Genomic DNA, 21753 nt, shown 5'->3' with positions numbered 1-21753 from the left:
GAGGGGGGTAGCACACTGAGCTGCCCACTGATCCAGCATCAGTGGCCTTGGAGCATGGCTTCTGGGGTCAACGTCAAAAAACAGTGTGAAAATCTTAGCATGGACATTAGGCTAATGAGGTCCAGGTCAGGTGTGGATCAGGATGGGTCGGTGGTGACAAGCCTTGGGTCCGGAGTAAATTCCATCTAAATCACGTCACTTTTGGCTGTAGTGCAGTGATGCAATCTCTGCTCACTGCAACCTCCACCTCCCAGGTTCAAGCGATTCTAGTGCTTTAGCCTCCCGAGTAGCTGGGATTACAGGCGTGCACCACCACATCCGGCTAATTTTTTGTATTTTTAGTAGAGACGGGGCTTCGCTATGTTGGCCAGGCTGGTGTTGAACTCCTGACCTCAAGTGACCTGCCCGCCTCAGCCTCCCAAAGTGCTGGGATTCCAAGCGTGAAACACCATGCCAGGCCTCAATTCACATTTCTGAAGTGAAATTGCATATGTCTTACCCCTCATGTACTTTCATATAGCTGATTTTCTCCTCTATAAACCAACAAAACCCAGCAGGATCCTGAAACAACTAGCATTGCTTGTGTCCCACCCCCACCGCCCACACTTTGGTTAGCACCAGCAAAGGAGACAAAAGTGACAGTGCCATCTCCAGAAGGTTCACACAGTGAGCCTCCAGTATCCATGCAGAAGCCTCCCCCTGCCCATCGTAGTGATAAGGGAATCTCCTGAAGGTCCTCTTCACTTGCCTGACCATGGGGATTTGCTTTTGGTGGTGGTGGAATCTCCGTGGGAAGAATTTGGTAGACTTGATTCTCTCATCTTTCTGTGCCTTTTTATTTTGAGACAGAGTCTCACCCTATCTCCCAGGCTGGAGTGCAGTGGCATAATCTTGGCTCAATGCAGCCACCGCCTCCTGGGTTCAAATGATTCTCCTGCCTCAGCGTCCTGAGTCGTTGAGATTACAGGAGTGTGCCACCACACCTGGCTAATTTTTGTATTTTTAGTAGAGATGGGTTTCGTCATGTTGGTCGGGCTAGTCTCGAACTCCTGGCCTCAGGTGATCTGCCCACCGCGCCACCACACCTGACTAATCTTTGTATTTTTAGTAGAGATGGGGTTTTGCCATGTTGGCCAGGCTGGTCTCAAACTCCTGACCTCAGGTGATCTGCCCACCTCAGCCTCCCAGAGTGCTGGGATTACAGGTGTGAGCCACCACGCCCGGCCGTGGCTTCACATTTCAACAGGGGAATAGTTGCGACACACACCCGTGCCTCGCTGTGTGAACACCGTCCTCCAGATGCTTGGCGGTTAGCTTGGAAAAGGCAAAACTCAGCGGGAGAGGAATGGATGGTTAGATCAGGTGAGAGCACCTTTATGGGACGGTGCCCAGGAGGCATCTTGTGAGGACGCAGCACTGTGTGTGCAGTCGTATCGCGTGAAGAACTTTTAACATCTTTCTGGAGTTTTCTGGTGCCTGTATTCTTTATAGTGGGTGACTTTGGGGAGGGCGCAGCTGCATATTCCAGGCTGGCTGGATGCAACTGGGACCCCCACTTTGCCTACTGCACAGTGGTCAAGTTCAGGTGACAGTCCAAGAGTTTCTCCCAGTCAGGGCTCCTATAAAACTCTGTAACAGTTCATAAAGAACAAGCAGAATACTAACTCCGAGAGGCCTCCAAGTTAGAAATGCTTTGGAGGAGAAGGCTGAAAAGCACCTCCCGCCACCCAGCTCATTTATGGCATGAAAGCACCAGGCCTCATTCCTGCTGCGGCCCTGAGCCTGGCTTCCCGTGAGACCCTCTTGGGGGCCTGTGGACAGGAAGTGGGACGGCCAGAACCCAGAACTGTGACCTGCGACCTGCGTCAGAGTGTAACGAAGTCCAGGCCAGTCTGTTGCCCGAGGCACTGGGATGCTTTTTACTGAAGGAGCGTTTAAAAGGTAAGTTGGATCTCAGACAAAGCTCCAAGAGGCTTCAGAGGCTGGAGTTTTGTCAACAAATGAAACGGGCCCTATTTTAAGCCATGCTGTGTACCAGGACTTCCTGTTTTTCCAGAGAAACTTCTTGTTTTGGTTTTTGTGATGATGGATTTATTGAAATATTTGCTATTCAAGTGACCCTCGTTGTGTTCCAAGGAAAAAGTCAAGCTGGAGATTATGTAGCCTGGAAAAGGGATACACACTCACAGCAAAAACTTCATCCGCAAAAGACTCAGTCGGGGGGAGTCTGGGCCTCAGTGGCCGATCAGTGAATGGACAAAGAGCTAATTGCCAGTCAGGGGCCCAGACGGATTTCATAGCTCGGGGTTTGGCCTGTTGTTTAGAGGGAGGCGGGGGCTGGTCACAGGACAATTGAAAGGGGTTTTTGTTGTTCCTCTCAGGCTAAGTTAAGCCATGTGTGTGTCTCTCTTTCGAGGAGTGCTGGTCTGGCCAATCCCAGCCACGTAAATCCCACTCACTTCCTGCTGACCTTTTGACACCAACAGATGTTTTTTCTTACAAGTGTCATTAGGGCCTCTCTACTCGCTGACCTCATCAGATTGTGTTGAAGTCGTTTTCATCAGTTTTGTCTCTAACAATCCGTTTAACCCTTCCTGGGTGCCTCTCTGGGAATAAGATTGCACTGCCTTCTGGCCTTGCTGTCTCCCTCCTGTCCCCAGGACCTGGCATGGGCAACGGAGCCCAACCCAGAGGGCAGAGCGGCATGCTTCCATGGCTGGAGGCTATCCTGTGTACCCCGGGGACAGAGGGACTCAACAGGTCCCTCGGAGAGAATCTTCCAGAGCTCTGCCTGTGGATACATGCTCTGATCACAGCTCATCAAGCACTGGGGCCACAGACACGGACTGGGAGGTGGGTCCTTAGGAGGCATTCCCCATGGCACCTGTGTGACCTGTCCGCAATTGCTGCCCGTGATGGGCTTGGGAGCTATGGAGTTGGAGGTCCTAAGGCCATGGAAGTTTCTGTAGCCAACATCCCTCGACTAAGAGTGCAGACTGTCATCTGACCTGAGTCTGTGGCCATTCTGGAGGCGGGAGGACGGCGTTGGTCATTTAACTTTTCCATGAAGCTGAGGCACAAAGAGCAGCTGTGGGGCTGGCGGGTAACTAGAGGGAGTGAGTTTTCAGCAGATGTCCCTGACCCCTGGGCCACTGTGTCGTGATGTTATCTTACAGGATCTGGGCCTCCTGGGCTCCTTAGAGCCAATGGCACACTCTTCTGAAGGTATCTGGGGTGGAGGGGGAGTGTGTGTATCCTGCCTGCACCTGAGGTTTTGGGGACTCACCTGAAGCCTCATCCAGAGCTGACAGACATCTGTGCTGGGCGTGTCCTCCTCCATGGTGTGCACACCTTCACTATGTGAACCAGCCCAGCAGAATGGAATTGCTGGCTGCTTATGCATTGTGTCAGTTACCACTCACAGCCGCTTAGAATAGTTCTCATCACACATGGAGCATTCTAGAAGTGGTAGCTGCTTTTGTTTATTTTATTAGTTGTTGTTGTTGTTATTATTATTATATTTGAGACACAATCTCGCTGTATTGCCCAGGCTGGAGTGCAGTAGCATGATCTCGGCTCACTGTAACCTCTGCCTGTCAGGCTGAAGCAATTCTCTTGCCTTAGCCTCCTGAGTAGCTGGGACTATAGGCACGTGCCACCACACCCAGCTAGTTTTTGTATTTTTAGTACACATGGGGGTTTCACCATGTTGGCCAGGCTGGTCTCGAACTCCTGGACTCGTGATCTGCCCACCTCGGCCTCCCAAAGTGCTGGGATTGCAGGTGTGAGCTGCCAGACCTGGCCAGTTAGCTGCTTTTCAAGTCATGCATGCAGCTAAAAAGCGTTCCAGCCTCTTGGTGCCTCCTCCTTCCCACAGTCCCACTCCTCAGAGGGACTCCCCTGCTAACAGTTGGGTATGTGTCTACCTGCCTCTTTGATTTTTTTCTTTTCATGACTTTACATGCTAGTCTGGCTTTTTGCTTCTGCAGATGTTCTCTGTCTGCTCTGGAGAGCTCTCCCTTGGAGTGTGGTTCGGGGATTGTGGGGTGTGGCTTCGTGAGACATAGCCGTGTTTTGCATCTGGCTGGTGTGGCTCAATCTGGCTCCACAAGCCTCTGCAGTGCTGCTTCTCGGGGAGCGGGAGATGTACATTGGAGTCCTATGGACACAGGACTAGGAGTGAACTGGCCATGTTGAGTCTCAGGTTCTCTGTGAAGTTTGGATGTGGTGACCTCTACAATCTCAGAAGGCTCCAGAAATGCCGTGATCCTAGGAAACCATCCAGGGCCACCGAAGCATCTGGGCACATGAGGGCATGGCACCTGCGTGGTTTTTGCAGCATTCCCATTTCTGCCCCTTGTGTTGCAGATGAGGCCGGCTCCTGCCTCAGCTCATGGCGTTCCCCATCTCAGGAGCGGCTGTGTTTGTGCCCTGAACCGCTGTGCAGACTGCCTTTAATATTTACCTACATGTTCTTTTTCTCTAACTGAGAGCTCAGACTTAATCGTAGCTGCAGTTCAAGGACCACTTTTAAGAAAAAGCAAGAAGGTCTGTTTACCCAGTGAATTACCATTCAGAGGGGGGTATAGGAGGCTGCATTCTTAATGTGGGGCCCAGGCTCTGATAGATCTTTTTAATGTTCCCCAGATTTATGGGTGTGCGTGAGTCAGAGTGGAGACCCCAGGGTGCCTGAGTTAACTCTGTGCATGTTGAGCGTAGCCCTGGAATTTATTTTAAGCATCTGGGGTAAGTGAACATAACAGCAGACTTTCCGTTGCTTCAGCCTGTGTGCATTGCTGATGTGAGGAGAACAGCGTTTACCCCAAGAGTTTACAGAAGTGGATATATCACAGACCTCATGTCAGCCTGGGCAGCGGAGGATTTAGAGGGTTTCGCTTGTTTTTTGTTAGTGTTCTCTGTCCTGTAGGTAGTATAAACTAGACGCCATGCATTACAAATGTATTACTGTTTTTATCTTTTCTGTTGAACTGTACTGTGTCAGTAACCATAGTCAGTGTGATAGGTTGTGTAAAGGGTTATATTAGTTATCTATTGCTGTGTGACAAATTACCTCAAAATGTAAAGGCTTAAAACAACAAAACTTTATTGTCTTGCACTGTCTGTGAGACAGGAACCTGCACAGCTTAGCTTGGTGCCTCCTGCTAGGGCCCTGACAATGTTGCAGTCAGGATGTCAGCGGGGTTGTGGTCTCATCTGAAGGCCCAGCTCAGGGAGGGTTCAGCTTCTCATGGACTGTTGGGACTGAGGGCCTTGGTTTCCTGTTCCGTGGGTCTCTCCTTAGGGCAGCTGACATGGCAACTGGCCTCTGTGGGAGGGAGGGAAGTTGGCAGGCAAGATGGGAGGATACCCACATTGGTAGCCACAGTCTCTTTTAACCTAATCTCAGAAGTGACATCCCCTCACCTGTGTATACTGTTTGTTTAGAAGCAGGGCTTATACAAGGACATGAATTCCAAAAGGTTGGGGGTCCCTGGGGGCATGGTTTTGATTCTTTTTCTGGCATCCACAGTATAGATGGGATCTGCCCTAGTCAGGGAGAGGGTCATGTTCAGCTTGGAAAGCTCTCAGTGAGCCTCTGGGGAGGGGCAGTGATTCGGAAAATCCTCCATGGCCCTCCATTCATGGCCCTCTGCTGTTTTGTGGGCACGCCTGTGTCACCGGTGGGTGGCTGTGCAGAGCTGTCAGGCTTCGGATTCCCCAGAAGTCCTGTAGGGGCTGGAAAGGTCACTGAGATAATGTGTGTGCAACCTCAGTGAGGGCCCCTGTGTGGAATCTGATCCTCTGCCGGGTCCCTGGTTTCTTGTGGAGCTGGGCATGAAGGGCAGTCTGTGGCCAGTGCCCTGCCCTTTGGAACTATGTGGCATCTCTCCTTTTCCAAGTGAAGTTCCCATTTCCCTTCCTCTCTTCTCACATCATCAGACCCGTCTACACCTTCGGCTCTGGGCTGAGATCTCCCCTCCCATCTTCAGGAGCGTGTGTGAGATGTTCACCCCGGCATCATCTGAGGTGCTGTCTCTGAAGCCCAGAGGGTCTAACCTCAGACCTTTCAAAAACCAAAACCTATTAGCCTCACCCCTTCTCTGCCTCTCTTGAGCTGAGCCTGTTGATTTCCCAAGGGCCTTGGGAGTGGAGCAAGCTGAGCCCAGGAGCCACTCATCCCTGGGTGCCCTCCCTGGGAGAACCTCTGGGAGGGGCCTGGAGAGGACAGAGGGCCTTCCTCGCACTGCTGTGTTGGGGGACGCCAGGAGGGGCTGCAAGAATCTGGACTGCAAAAGACCTGTCACTGTGTCCTCTTGCTCTCTGTTCGGTGGGCAGTGAGGTTGTTATTCAAAAGATAGAGTGGCGGGTCATTTTCAGTGGGCTCCTCCTGCTCCCGTGTCCCCAGTGTTGACAGTGCACTGGATCCTTCCTGGAAGTGAGGGAGCCCCGGCCCTCCAGAGATGAACCCCCAGTCGTACTCCAGAAACCTGGGAGAATGTTGCACCTGCCCTGAGGGGCAGCCTTGGCTTTGGTGGCCCCGTGGATTCATGCTTAAATTATCTTGGAAGTTCTGTGGGGTTTTGTTTTCTTTTTTTTTTTTTTTTTCTCTCTTCCAATAAGCCTTTTGTACTCCTAAAGTTCTGTATTTTGAAGGAATAAGTACACTTGGGGTCAGCGGCTGCATGCTGCGTGATGCGTATTCATAAACTTCATTCTGGGGGAAGAATTTGAGAATGGACCGGAGAGAATGCTTTGACAGTCAGAAAAGTTTTTTTCAAAATTTCCCATGAACTTGGGAAATGTGGAGATGCACGTGGCTGTCCCAAAGCCATCTGAATGGAGTTGATCCAAGCGCCCAATTCCAGCCTGAGATCCAGTGGGTGCTCAGTCTGGGCTCCCATGGGAGTGTGTTGGGGCTGCCGCCAAGCAGGAACCGATGGATGGTGCCTGTGATTGTGGACCCCAGATTCCCGCTGGAGCCCACACCACGATACACATAGCCTGGACTGAGGCGTTCAAAGGCACGACCACCATTCTTTGCTGCTAGACCCCAAGGACGTCCTTGATAGGTTCTTCCCTCCTCTGTGGGCAGTGTGGGGATCACCTTTCTTTGATCTCCCAACCCTGGCATGAGGCTGATGGAATCTTCTGGGTGTTGTTAACACAGACAACACAAAGGCAGGATGGTCCAAACAGTGAAATCCCAGACATGGGGCACAGAAAGCAGCTTAAGGGAAATAAGGTTAGAACATTCCCTCCTGGGTTTCTTCCCTGGCGAACACAGGTCTGAGCCTCTCGGGAGGCCGCTCCCTGCATGTTGTGGGGTTCAGCTCTGGGACCTGCAGCCCCTCTGAGTCAGGCCATGCGTGTTGAGCTGTCCGGGGTGAGATTGGAGGGTGAAGGTTGCTTCTCCCCCTAAAGCAGGCTTGGGTTGACTTGGCGCTTTTTAATAAAGCCAGGATTCTGGACAGATTGCTGCCCCTGCACCACAACCAGGCTTCCTGCCAAGGTGGTCCTGAGCTTTGCAGGTCTCAGCAGCGCAGACCCCGATCGATAGATGTGAGCCTCTCATCTGTTGGCATGTGTTGGCATGCTCGGGCTGCTGAAAGAAGGTTCCACAGACAGGCCAGGACAGAGATGTGTTTTCTCAGAGTTCTAGAGGCTGAAAGTCTCAGACAAGTTATCCGCAGGGGTGCTTCCTTCCAAGGATTTGAGAGAAGGCCTGTCTCCGTAGCTTTTAGACGCCGTCTTCACATCGTCTTCCCCGTCTGTGTCTAAGTGTCCAAATGTCCTCCTTTTTATGAGAATATTAGTCTTGGATTAGAGTCCACTCTAATGACCTGTTTAATTTGATTGCTGCTGTAATGACCTTATCTTCAAATAAGGTTCCATTCTGAGGTCCTGGGGCTTAGAACTTTAACATAATTAGGGGGGTCCATAATTCAACCTGTAACAGTCAGTGTGACCTGTGGGCATTTAATTGAAAAGGTTTTTTTTTGTTGTTTTTTTTTTTTTTGGTTTGTTTGTTTCTATTTTGAGACAGAGTCTCACTTTGTTGCCCAGGCTAGCGCGCAGTGGTGTGATCTCAGTTCACTGTAAGCTCCGTCCCCAGGGTTCAAGCAATTCTCCTGCCTCAGCCTCCCGAGTAGCTGGGATTACAGGTGCCCACCACCACACCTGGCTAATTTTTGTATTTTTAGTAGAGACGGGGTTTTGCCATGTTGGCCAGGCTTGTCTCGATCTCCTGACCTCAAGTGATCCACTCACCTTGGCCTCCCAAAGTGCTGGGATTACAGGCATGAGCCACCATGCCTAGCTTGAAAAGGTATTTTAATTGCTTTGGGGACTTAATTGACATCAAGACCATAAATGTTCAGGCTTGGATGGCTATGGCAGGAAGTACATGAGGAGTGGGCCTCCAGGGACCTGCCTTTCCCTAAGGGTCTTCGTGTACCATTTTCGCATGGTGTCTGGGGTGGGGACAAAAACTTGGGATCCAGGTATCCTGAGTCCTCAGACCTTTTTTCCCATTTATTTGTCTGGCTTGGGCTCTAACGTGCACAATATCCCCATAAAATGTCTCAGAGCAGATGTTTAAATGGCCATTATCTTGTCAAGAATTCTCCAATGGGATTTCATGTAAAATTAGGATCCCTGATGATAGCGGACGACGAGCTGTAATTCTCCACATAGGTGATTGTCTTCATGGGCACCATCCACCCTCCTCATCCAAATGTCTCCCTCTCTAGAGGATTTCAGTGCAGGAGGCCTGTGAGGACCCCAGTTCATTATGACAAGGTTGCAGTTCTCTAGAAGATTCTCATCAGGAGCCTTGCCTACTCCTCCGCAGCAACCTCTTTCCACTAACTTATATTTGAGCTATAGCCTGGAACATTTGAGCTACGATGAATATTAAAATGGGGTGGTGTACTCATCAGAGACCTGGAGACCGGGACTGGAAGCCACTATGAAACAGGTGAAATGATTCAAGAAGACAGCTGAACCCCAGTGACACCCCACAACAAAAACAAAAGAGCTCTTTTGAGCCCCACCCCCACCCTTTCTTTTCCCAGCATTTGATAGGCAAAGATGAATTTGTGTGACACGGGAGTGTCCTACCCTCCTCCTCCCCATCAGACTCTGCGAGGCGCCCGCTCTCTCTTTGGGTGCAGTCATGGATACCAAACAAAGCCTTCGTCCCTCTGGGTTTCCGTTACACAACCGTCTTCCACGTGAAAACCGTGTTAAGCAAAATGAATAGCTGCAAGCTGCTTTATTTCATGTTGTTAAATAACTGGATAAGACTAAGATTTTTCTCTCTATGACTCAGGTTGAAAAGATAAAGTCTGGGAAGCGGTGCCTTTGAATCTAGAGATTTTCTGGAGTTAGGGATGTCTGATTTCTACATATCATTTCCACGACCTCTCGCAGGAGACAGAGTACCGGTGCCCCATGATGCTGCAGAGCGGCTTTTGGTGATAGAGACGCATTATGGAATGTGTATACTTGTAAGGACCCAGGCATAGAGTATCTGCACTCATAAAGCAAACATAATCCTCCACTCTTGAGGTCTGAGTTGGCTCTCCTGGGTGCCAACCTTTGCATGAGTGACACCTTACTTGAAATGAAGGATGGGCCACACCAGGTGCCTGGAACACTTTTATCCCACTACATGCCCAAACTCCTGGTGTCCTAAACAGTTAGCCCCTCAGACGTGGGGTTTGGGGAGCTGAGCTGTGCACTGGGGTGGTGGCCACGCTGGCCTGGTCACGTCAGGCTGGGCAGAAGAGTTGGAGCAGGGTGGCTCAAGAGTCTTGATTTGGTTTGGAACTTGGAAGGCTGGGTCCCCACTCCTTCAACAGGTGGGCCCCTTTGGAGGGAGCTGTTCCTGCTTGTTTTTGAGATAATCTCTCCAGACACTTGGCAGCCCAGCCAGCGTTTGCTTTGATAGCTTATCTCTGCCCGTCCAGCTTGAACTCCCCTTTCCCACCATCTTCAACCATGCCTGTGGGTCTCTACCTCTCCTTGGCCACCAGGTAGCCCTCATTCCTTGCTGAGGGTTCCACACTGAAGTGGGTTGTACAGAGGAACCTCGTCCGGGAAAGTGAAAGCAAGTCCCACTAAATGTGACTTGGAGCAAGCTTGTGAGGTATTTGTGACATCAGAACCATGAAGAGGCACATCCTGGAGGCTGCCTGGGGGAGGTGGCACCAGAGCTCAGGTGGGGACTCCCCAGGATCCGCACGTGTGTGGGGTCTATCCAAAGGCATCTTCTGCCAAGTCAGGCCAAGCATGTGCTATATCACCCAGTGGTGTCCTGCTGCTGTGGCAACTGTGGCAGCTTTGAAATGATGGTAAGAAAGAGTGTCCTGTGATGGTGGGGACTGAATTAGGCACATGTGTCTCCCGTAGTGGGGCATTAGTAGGCTACACCAGCCCCTCCCATTCTTCTCCAACCAGAAACTGTCAGGTGCCCTGCCAGTGTGGAGAAGAGGTGACCAGCATCTTAGAACTTGGTGAAAGGCGGGTGTGTGTGTGCGCGCACGCAAACTGAGGCCAGAGAGCACATTAATGTGCGTTCTGGCCAGAATCCATTCCTGGGGAAGGTTGGAAAAATCCCCCATTCCTCACTTTCCTTTCTAAATTAGTGTCTACCAAGAAAAAAAGTTGTATATCTTGAGATCATACTTGTCTCACAGCAAACTGATCCTGGTGTTGAGTCAAATTGAGCAGTCGCCTGTTGATCAGGTGTGTATAGTGCCCCAGAGGCTGTCATTTGTAACGGAAAGCCTAACGGGCATTTGCAGAGCAGCCCAGCCCAGCCGGCCCCTCCCCAGCACCTTCCTCTCTGTGTGTGTTCCGTCTCTGCCAAGTTGTTTCCAATTTTCAACACTGACTGGTTGATATCACCGGACATAATGGAAAAATCATTTGTCAGGGTGGCCCTGGCTCCCTGGGGTCAGGGACCCCACGCCCTGGGCAGGGAGCCTCCCTGCTTCTTGGCCTGTACCTCAAGTCACTCAGCTGTGAAAGTAGGACCCCCAGCTAGCATCTCGGGAGATAAACAACAGGTAGGGGCTGGCACTGCATCCCCTTTCCCCTGGCATATCATGCTCCTAGAAACGAAGCTTCTGCTGCTGGAACGGTGAGACCTTCTGCCTCTTTTGCATCTGGAACTTTCAGGGAAATGCAGCATCTCATCCATGGGCCCAGGCCTTCCCTTCTAGGAGTAGCTGATCTTATTTTCTCCAGGTGCTTGTAGAGCTCAAGTTGGGATAGAAATGAGGATGGTGACTCATGGCCAAGAGGCTGTCTCTGTAGCCTCTGGAAGGCCATGCAGGGTGTGCAGTGCCCTCTGCCGGCCAAAGGGCCCCATCGCTGGACACCAGGCCTCCCTTGGGCTGGGCCATCTCCCAGGAAGGGCTGCAACAGGAAAAGGTCAGCCCACGTGGGGGTTTCCATTGGTTTTGAGAGCAAGCAGAGACTGCAGAGAGCATGTCCTTATACGAGCATTCTGGACCCTACGGTGTCAAGAGATGAGTGGGCTGGGATCTCAGAAGGCCAGTTGGGTTCTCCTAAGGACAGTAGAGGCCCCACAAAATCAGTCGAGGATTCCAGGCCTCTCTGAGGCAAAATCCAAAGGCAGGCATCTTAAAAATCTAACCTGAAGATTTTTTTTACAAATTCATATCTCATCATTGCAATTTGTTTGATAAGTAGCTAATTCCTATAATTGCCTTTATTTGATATTTAAATACAAGGGCAATTCATGGTTAAGTGTAAGCTAAATAATCAAAAGTTAAGAGGATTAAATCTTCCCCCATTTCATATACTAAGATAGCAATGTTTAACATCTCATTAATAATTTATTATATACTATATGATACATATAACACAGTGTTCTGTAATAACAATTGACAGTTGAATACATAGTCTAATAAATTGTATTAAGTTTTGCGTAGGTTTAGCATATAACCTCCAGATATTTCTCTCCAAGAAGTGTAGCTTGGTGGCTCTCGCCTTTGTAAGTCCTCAAGTTCAGAACCCTTAGTGGCCATCAGTCCCCTGTGCTTTTACACCATGCTGGACACAGCAGATGCATCGTGTGTGCTCAGTTGTATCACAGGCTGCAGATTTTGCCCTGGTGATTTTGGGGGCACAGGAGTGGCCTTACTTACCATGGCCCGGTGCCCTTCTGCAGGCATGACATGAGAAACTTCCGACGTTCTGGATACTTTCTCTGCATGACGTTCAGATATAAACATTCTGGAATCATTTCTTGCACACTATATGTAACAAAAGATGAGTTTTCTGGTGGAACCACTTCTGTCTGCATAAAATTTGAGATTACTAATTTTTTTTATCTGTTCAACCAGCCTTCTCAGCTACAGATCAAAATTTTCATGCCAGAGTAGGAAAGAGAAAACTAGAAAAGGAAAAATTAATCTGCATTCCTGGTTCCTCAAGTCTAAACAGATAGGAATAAGAGGTGTCGTTTAGTTTGTTTGCTTATTTGCTTTTATCCCTTTTTTTTCTTAGCCTTTATTATTAAATAACACTATTAAAACTAATATACTGTTTATTTTTAAGGCATATTTGGAAGACAGACAAGTGCTTTTAAAATGTGTGAAAATCCTAAACACAGGAATGGCTCATTTTCTTTAGCAACAAAGACCAACGCTTAATTTCCATTATGACACAAATCAAACAACCAATTAGGAAAATCATGAATTCTTTCTGCTCAAGTCTTCTGTTCTTGATTATAGCTTTTAGCAAGTGAAAATATTTAGAATTTTGGAGTCTTGCATTTAACATGAGGAAATGTATTTTCGTGTGCTAACAACCCTTAACAAAAACGGGAGGATTTACTCAGCTTTGTTGGCCAAGGGAAAGCCTGGTTTTTAGATTTGCTCACCTCCTCCTGTGTGGCAGCCCAGAGCCTCATAGTGTGCCCTCTCCTAGCACTGGCTCCATGTGCTCAGAGACTTGCTGTGTACATTTCTTTGATGTTTCTTACCCTGTGTAGCTTACAGGGGCTTCACTTTTAATTTTTTGGTCATTTCAAAGCCCCTAAGAATGTTTTGGTGGGAGTTAGATGGACAGAACAGAATCACAGGTCCACATTCCTTAGCCTCATATCCAAATTCTTTTTTTTTTTTTTTGAGATAGAGTCTCACTCTGTCACTCAGGCTGGAGTGCAGTGGCGGGATCTCAGCTGACTACAACCTCCACTTCCTTGGCTCAAGCGATTCTCCTGCCTCAGCCTCCCCAGTAGCTGGGATTACAGGCATGCACCACCATGCCCGGCTAATTTTTTGTATTTTTAGTAGAGATGGGGTTTCACCATGTTGGCCAGGCTGGTCTCGAACTTCTGACCTCATGTGATCGGCCCTCCTTGGCCTCCCAGTGTGCTAGGATTACAGGTATGAGCCACCACGCCTGGCCCTCATATCCAAATTCTAAAATACTCTGATAGTGGCATAATTTGACCTGCCCTAAATTGATGAGTCTGTTTTTTATATTCTTTCTTAATCCAGTTGGGTCAGTATGATTATCTGTTCTGGCACAGGCATTTAGATGATTTGGGGGGTACACTGTAATAGATTGTGGAAGCCATGTATTTTTTTTTAAAACCCAAGCACTTGTGAATTCTGTAGCATACCTAGCCTTGGGGTGTCGGAAGTGGGTTGTAGCCCTGTGTTGGCCACAGCTGGATTTCCTGCATTGCATCAGCCCTAGAGAATTAGAGGGTGGGGCCCTTGGAACTGATCGAGGGCATGTGACCAGGGTATGACCATGTCACTCTCGGGTTGGGCTGCTGGGTGCTCGCCAGCCTTTCTTTGATGGTGGAACCAGAGTGAAGCTTCAATGTGTGTATTAGAAAGTGTCACGACTGGGCTTGGTGGCTCACGCCTGTAATCCCAGCACTTTGGGAGGCCGAGGGGTCAGGACACCTGAGGTCACGAGTTTGAGACCAGCCTGGCCAACGTGGTGAAACCCTGTATCTACTAAAAATACAAAAATTTGCTGGGCTTGGTGGCGTGTGCCTGTCGTCCCAGCTATTTGGGAGGCTACAGCAGGAGAATCACTTGAACTCGAGAAGTGGAGATTGCAGTCAGCTGAGATTTCCTGGGCAACAAAGCGGGAATCTGTCTCCAAAAAAAAAAAAAAAAAGAAAGGGTCCTGCTAGTTACCTTTAGGGCATGGGGTATGGGGGCTCTTGGAGAGGGAGATTTTCCTGTACACCTTTTTATTGGTAGTGTATAGGAAGTCAGACACTCTCTTAATACCCAAAAATGTAGAACTAAATTTGCAAAAATTAATAAATAATCAGGAAGCAATATTCACTTTTGGCCATTGTCTTAGTTTGGGCTGCTGTAAGAAAAATACCATCGACTGAGTGGCTTTATTTCTTACAGCTCTGGAGCCTGGGAAATGTAAAACTAATGATCTGGCAGATCCAGGATCTGGGAGGGCCTGCTTGCTGGCTGTAGACCTCCTGGCTGTATCCTCGTGTGGGGCAGCAAGATCATCTGTTGGGTACTACGGACTGGGTACTACTCCTGTTCCTGAGGGCAGAGCCTCGTGAATCACCTCCAGAGGCCCAGCACCCAAATACGTCACTGTGGGAATTAGGGTTTGAACATTCACGAATTCAACACTCAGCATGGAAGAATTTTAGGGTACATAAGCATTCGGTCCATAGCTGCTGTTCTGAAAACTGGTTCCATTAAGCTCATTTCCTATCCTGATTTTCTCAAAAAGCTTCATTTTCTTCCTTTAAAGTACAGTTTTAGTAATTTTGTTATTAATTGTGTTACGGTTGCCATTTAATCAAAGGCTGGGCCAGTGCTTTTTGACCCACTGATCCCTGACTCTTTTAGGACATTTATTTTGTTATATCTGGTTTTGCTGTTGCTGTAAGTTTGAGACAGGCTCTCGCTGTGATCCCTGACTCTTTTAGGACATTTGTTTTGTTATATCTGGTTTTGCTGTTGCTTTAAGTTTGAGACAGGCTCTCGCTGGGTTGCCCAGGCTGGAATGCAGTGGCTTTATTCACAGGTGCGATCATGGCACACCACAGCCTCAAGAGAGCTGCCCGTCTCAGCCTTCTGAGGAGGGAGACTAGAGGCACACGCCACTGTGCCCTGCTTATATCTGGTTTTTAGTAGTTTTTTCCAAGTGTAGTTTACAAAATAAAATGCTCATCACCTGTTCAGAAGATTCTACCCAGCTCTCTTCCTAAGAAAGACATCTGTTGCACAAGTTTGGCTTCTGAAGCTTATGGAATGTGCTCTTTTGAGGTGGCCTGAGCACATGTGGCTCTGTTGACTCCGGATGAAAAGTCAGAGTGTTTTCTGGGCAGAAGTCATTGGTGGGCTGGTGTTCTCAAGGCACTGTTAACTGGCACCGTATCTGCAGATGTGCCGCTGGCACCGCACCAGCAGGATCCTCGGCTATGTGTGCAAGAGCTGGGCGTCGCCACCACCTGGACTGTTGCTGTCTCCTCATCTTGGCACAGCAGTCGCACAGGCTCCTAGATGAGCCTGCGGGTGCACTGAGAGGCCCTGTAGGCTGCGGTGAATGAAGCTTTCCAGGAGTGAGTCCTGTCGTTTTGGATCCCAGGCTCAGAAGGGTGGTGGACCTTGTGCATCAATGCGGCCATCTGGGTTGCAAGGAATCTTTTCTTCCTGCATTGGATCGCCTCAACCTCTCAAACAGAAAGTCTACGCCCCACTCATGCTTACCAATGAGATCTGAGTTCTCCGGGGACACACTCAGAGAACTTTGGCAGGACTTGCTTAACTACAATGATATTAATTTGTGAGCATATTGTGAAACTCGGTCTGCCTTTATTAACAGAATGTTTAAGTAGATTTCCTTGAAAGAATTGAAAGACATCATCATGTTTAACTGGATTTGAGAGAAATTTCATTTTGAAGAAGGGCACTGTCAGAGGCATGCACTTACTCTATAAATCCCTTCGGCTGCCTATTCTTGATGAAGGTTAGGAAGTGGAGTCAAGAAATCGAGAGGGTCGGCCGGGCACGGTCGCTCACACCTATAATCCCAGCACTTTGGGAGGCCGAGGCAGACAGATCACGAGGTCAGGAGATCGAGACCATCCTGGCTAACACGGTCTCTACTGAAAATACAAAAAATTAGCCGGGAGTGGTGGCAGCACTTGTAGTCCCAGCTACTCGGGAGGCTGTGAGGGAGGAGAATGGCATGAACCTGGGAGGCGGAGCTTGCAGTGAGCCCAGATTGCGCCACTGCACTCCAGCCTGGGCGACAGAGCGAGAATCCTTCTCAAAAGAAAAAAGAAAAAGAAAAGAAATCGAGAGGGTCTATAAAACTGAGTTGATGGGCTGGGTTTTTGTGCTGTGTAAACTAAGGGCGCTTGGTAGAGAACCTCATGATGGTGGCGAGGAGCTGGTGATGGTCATTGATAAAATTAACCTGCCCAGATTTTAGACTGTGCTTGATGAGGGGAACCCTCCCCTTCCCCCTGCCCTTGATTCTGGATATGTTGGAGTTTGATAGCCAAGCAAGGGCTTGTAAAATGTGCCGTTTTTCCTTTTGGTTGTCTCATTTCTTCAAAAATCTCCCATTCTCTGTGATACCTCCACGAAACAAATCTTCCATACCTGTCCCCTCTGGAAACAACCAAGTATCTCCAAGTGGCTTTCTTTTCCAAGCCTTGTTCATCTTCAGAAATGAGTTGAATTTCTTGACACCAAATATTTCAGCCCTAGATCACAGCCCTCACTTAAAGCAAATACAATTTAAGGTCCACGTTTCTGATCTTTGGTTGGAGTTTGGCCTGTGATACCCATAACTTTCCTTTTGGGAGGAGGCAGTGTTTCTTCTTGTGAGGTTTGGCTTCAGGGCACTCTTCTTCCTTTTGAAAAGATACAGCTTTCCTGTTGACCTTGAACTTCACTGAGGTTCACCTCCCAGCCTCAGCCAGAAGGGAATGATTATTCCCTGCCAGGGGGAGTGTGCAAGGGGGTGTCAGAGGAAAGGCAGGAGCAGCTCGCAGAGACCTGCAGGCTCCCACCAAGTGTTTTCGTGTACATCCTCACTGGTTGGTCCTCACTGCCACTCTGGGACATCACAGTGACATCCCATTCTACAAACAAGGAGCCTGAGTATCCAGAACAGCTCATCCAAGCTCATTCCACCAGTGGAGTCTAGAACTCCCTCCACCCACAATTCCGCCCCTCGCATGGTTTGAGGAACAATTTCAGCAGGAGTGGAATAGTGAAACACGTTCCCTCTGCTTTTGTTCCTTCCTTATTTGTGCCCATATTGTTTGGTGTTTAGCGGGGAAAAATTGATTTATGAGTGGAGTCTGGTTTAAAATAAAGGCAGAGCCTGGTTTTCATAGGAGACGTCACCAAGAGAGTTGTGATGATGTCAGGGAGCCCAGAGCCAGCGTGGATTGGGGGTGCTGGCTTGCTCAGCATGGAGACCAGCTGGAGGCCGCTGTGTGCAGCTCAGCTCTAAGGAGGGCCTGTGGCTGTCATTGGAAGATGGTTATGTTAATAGCTTGCTCCTTGGGAGGGCTAAGGAGGAAAATGTCACATTTCGTACATTCTTGTTGCACAAGAAATATCAGGGGAGGGGACTGAGGCTACACAAATCAATGGTCACTGCCCAGACCAGACCCAGAGGCTGGTGGCCTTGGGAGCCAAGATGGCCAGCCCTAAACATGGGTCGGTGCCACTGGCTGGGGTGTGCAAAAAGGAACCCACAGAAGGGCGAGAAAAGAGGGTGACCCCCCTCCCCCGACCCCCAAAAAAAGCCAGACATGGGAGTCAGCCTCTCTTTTTTTTTTTTAATAGTAGAATGTTGGCGTTTGTGGAAGCTGATGGCTGATCTTTCCTTTGATTGCATGATTGAAATTCTACTTATCAATTTTTCAGGAAGCCATCTAATTATACAAATTAAAATTCAAAGGAAAGCAAAAAGAATGATTACGCCTCACTCGGGAATTGGGGGAGGAGGGTGTGAAACCCGTCTTGCCTCAGATTATAATGCTGTCATTTTTCATCTCCGAGGTCTTCACAAAAATTAACTGATTAATTCTCTTCCCCCCTTGGATGACGCAGCTGACGTGGAATTCTGTTTTTACAACAGAGTCAAGGAGGGGCCAGACTGCAGTTTGACCATCAGAGCTTGTGCCTGAGCAGATGACAATTGCTGGCCCGAGCCTTCCTGGTCAGTTTCACCTAGAGTCATTTGTGGGTTGGGAGGGGATGGACAAAAGCTCAGATCGATAGGTTTGGCCCCCCGCCCCCCCTCCAATAACTCTTAAGTTGGCTATAGTTAGGGACTCTTTTTTTGTGTGGTTGCCTTTCAGAAAGCCCAGCACTGGCTAGGCGCAGTGGCTCACACCTGTAATCCCAGCACTTTGGGAAGCTGAGGTGGGTGGATCACTTGAGTTCAGGAGTTCGAGACCAGTCCAGGCAACATGGTGTGAAACCCTGTCTCTTCAAAAAATACAAAAATTAGCCAGGCATGTTGGCACATGCCTGTAGTACCACCTATTAAGGAGGCTGAGGTGGGAGGATTGCTTGAGCCTGGGAAGTTGAGGCTGCAGTGAGTGAGCCATGAGCTTGCCTCTGCATTCCAGCCTGAGTGAAGAGCAGACCCTGTCTCACCAAAAATAAAAAAACCAACACTAGCAAAACCAGTTTTTAAAATACGTCCACATGGATCTGCTCAAGGGTAACCCCACACATTCTAGGACAACCTCCATCTCCTGACTGATCCGATATGGTCATTCCCCGTTTTGGGGGAACTTCCCAATCATTGAAAGGGTTTGGTATCTCAGGGATGTTACATTAATTATTTATGTGATTGGAAATTGTGCTTTTTCGTAGCTCTTTTATTGAGAATCAAGTAATTATCGCCATAAATCTTTCGGATGCCTTTTCAGCCTCGTTGCTGGGAAATTAGCCATTAACTTACAGAAACCTGGTAGACCTGCAATCTGACCTTTTGATAAAGTAACTCTTAATGTTTTGCATAACTGATGACCGTACATCATTATCCTCATTTCTACCCCTTGGGCCTCACTTTTGTCTTTTATCTCTCCTCTTTCTTTCCGCTAGATCACTGAGAACCACTTTTTCTGTGTGTGTGTATGTGGTTGTGGTGGTGTTCTTAAAATAAGACTGACTTAATTGTATTCCTTGGGGAAAAAAATACAGAAGACAATAGAGTGGGCCTTAAACGTTATTTCCCAATTGAGATTCAAGGCACCTTTTTTTTTTTTTAAAGACAGAGTCTTGCTCTGTCACCAGGTTGGAGTGCAGTGGTGCAACCTCAGCTTACTGCAACCTCCACCTCCCAGATTCACATGATTCTTTTGCCTTGGCCTCCCAAGTAGCTGGGATTACAGGTGCCTGCCAGCATACCTGGCTAATTTTTGTATTTTTGGTAGAGACAGGAGTTTATCATGTTGGCCAGGCTGGTCTCGGACTCTTGACCTCAGGTGATCCGCCTGCCTCGGCCTCCCAAACTGCTGGGCTTATAGGCGTGAGCCACCGTGCCTGGCCAAGATTCATCAAGCCTCTTGTAATCAATGGAAAGAATGCAGTTCCAGAGCAGTGACGCAAACCTGGGATATTGGGGACAGCCGTTAATGATCTGGACCTCACCCGGCACATTGGTGATAGTCAGAGGCTTCCAAAGTGCTCAGATCCTGACCTTTCCAGAAGGAGGATGGGCAGCAGCTCTTCTTCCCCAGGCCGCAGTCAGGTCTCCCTCTAGAGAATCCCACGTACCCCAAACCACATGAGAGACCTTTCTTGCCTCCTCCATCAGCCTCACCTCTGCCTGAAACATCACGGGGATGGTTACACTCTCACACTAAGAAAATACTTCAGCCCATATAGCTGGGACCAAGTGTCAAGGCCAGCAGCCTGGGACCCTGTCCTTGCTGGTGCTGACTGCGGTCCCCTCCAGCTGCAAGGAAGGTTCAGGAAGGTGGCATTGGACGAACATTGGTTAGCAGCTGCTGGGGCTTCCCACCCGCATTCTCACGTGATAGAGTCAGGGTTTTGTGTTGTTCTGAGCTGTGGCTTTGACCCCTGACCCCTGCGTGGCTGTTTTGGAAAGCATTGTTGTAACTCACCTGGCAGAAGGCCTTGGCAGAGCCCCTCGAGTCACCACAGTGTGCATCTGCATCTCAGCGTGAGTGCGTTTGGGGCAGGTCCAACTGGCTGTCACTTGGTCTCTGCCACTGGAATACAATTTATTACACTTCAAATTGGTCAGTAAATTGGCATTTATAGCCCTAAAGTTAAAAGCAAGAGATCTGTTGGAATTTGCTGCTTCCAGAAATAACTGACGATTGTCTTGTGTGCATTCGCTTGCTTTCTATTATAAGAAGCAGGAGGTGGCTGAGATGCACTTGGTGCAGCCTCCATTCCCAGTGCTTTGGGAAGAGAGCAAGTCCCATGTGTCCGCATGGCAGGTTCCCTTATAGAAAGTAGCAGTTAAGTCCCCAATGAGCTGTTGTCCTGTGCCCAGAGGGTCTCCAGAGAGTAAGGATTCTTTTCTCCTTGTTTCAGGCTTCATAGTGGCGTCATGCACGCAGACTCCTGCGAGTTCCCCTAAGTTCTTAGAGGACTGCTTTGCCTTTTGATCTGAGAGTTGCAAAGTTCCATAAAGAATGGCCCTTGTGGATAAGCACAAAGTCAAGAGACAGCGATTGGACAGAATTTGTGAAGGTAAGAGCGTGTTTGGCGGTTTTTACCAAACATACGTAGTCCCTCACTCAGATCTTCGCTGGCTGCTCCCTTGAGTTGGCTGTGCCACCCCCCAAGCCAGATTCCTTCCAACATTGCACACCATTGGCACCCTCTGCTGGGTGTCCTTGGCCGTGGGCCTGGCCTTGGCTTGGGACAAGGCCTGGCTTCTGGGGCGGGGTTGAGAACTAGGAGAACAGTTTCAGGGCTGGTGGGCCCTGAGGTCCATGTCTTCCTTGTACCTAAGGTTATTTTGCATATAAAAGATGGTATTGATTAGGACCATCTTTTTTCACTTCCTGAAATCTCAGGACTTTACCTGTTTTGGATTAAGATATTTACAATGCTGAATTTCCTGATATTATGAGATTCCTGAAGAGCCCAGCATTGCCCCTCGTGGTGTGTTCATGTCCCTGGTATCTTTGGAGATGTCTGGAAGTGTTCTGTTCTGTTCATGAAAGGAAAAGTAAACACAATTAAAATCTAATGGAAACCTGGGGACAAAACTCTGAAGTGTTGATTAAGCACTGCGCTCTTCCAGCTAGCGGGTGGTAAGAAACCACCGTGTGGATTTGGGTTTAGGGGTGAGTGCACCTGCCAGATGGGGTCAGTGCTACAGGGCTGCTCTTTGCTCAGGGTGATTGCTGGTACTGCCCTACAGGGTGGCTCTCGGAGGGAAGCGAAGGTGGCTCCGCAGCCCCCTCCGCACCCTTCACGCACACGCTGAAGTTTAGTAGCTGACCCACCAGTTTGCGGACAGGAATACGCAACCCACAGGCCTTCCCCTGCAGCTGCCCATATGGAATTGTCTGTCCTATAAGTAGATGTGGCTCACGCCACACGGGGTGGGGACATCATAGACATTCTGCTGAGTGACTCCACAGCCCCACAGTACTCTGCACTGCAAGATCACAAAAGCACTGACATTCCTAGGGTTCAGTATAAGGAGTCTGGCATTAAAGGGTGTTTTTAAAGTAAACATTCACAAATT

General features: G+C 48.9%; 1 protein-coding gene across 22 annotated transcripts in view; it reads left to right on the top strand.

Annotated features, from left to right (window-relative positions):
- Positions 1 to 21753, top strand: part of CTBP2 (C-terminal binding protein 2) — a 173530-nt gene that overhangs the window by 101752 nt on the left and 50025 nt on the right. For 14 of the 22 annotated variants that reach the window (XM_024253338.3, XM_054523025.2, XM_063727804.1 and 11 more), the window contains one exon: positions 20586 to 20744. The exons of 1 other annotated variant lie outside the window; for it this stretch is intronic. In XM_024253338.3, the coding sequence (XP_024109106.1) occupies positions 20687 to 20744 (58 nt within the window). In that variant the 5' untranslated portion in view covers positions 20586 to 20686. Of the gene's footprint in view, positions 1 to 18116; positions 18226 to 20585; positions 20745 to 21753 lie in introns of all 22 variants that reach the window. 7 more of the 22 variants (XM_063727803.1, XM_054523021.2, XM_063727809.1 and 4 more) reach the window with 2 other exon arrangements.

The sequence above is a fragment of the Pongo abelii genome, chromosome 8, assembly GCF_028885655.2.
Source record: "Pongo abelii isolate AG06213 chromosome 8, NHGRI_mPonAbe1-v2.0_pri, whole genome shotgun sequence".
NCBI lineage: Eukaryota > Metazoa > Chordata > Mammalia > Primates > Hominidae > Pongo > Pongo abelii.
The sequence above is the reverse complement of the archived record's forward strand: the minus strand, read 5'-3'. Positions and strand labels throughout refer to the sequence as shown.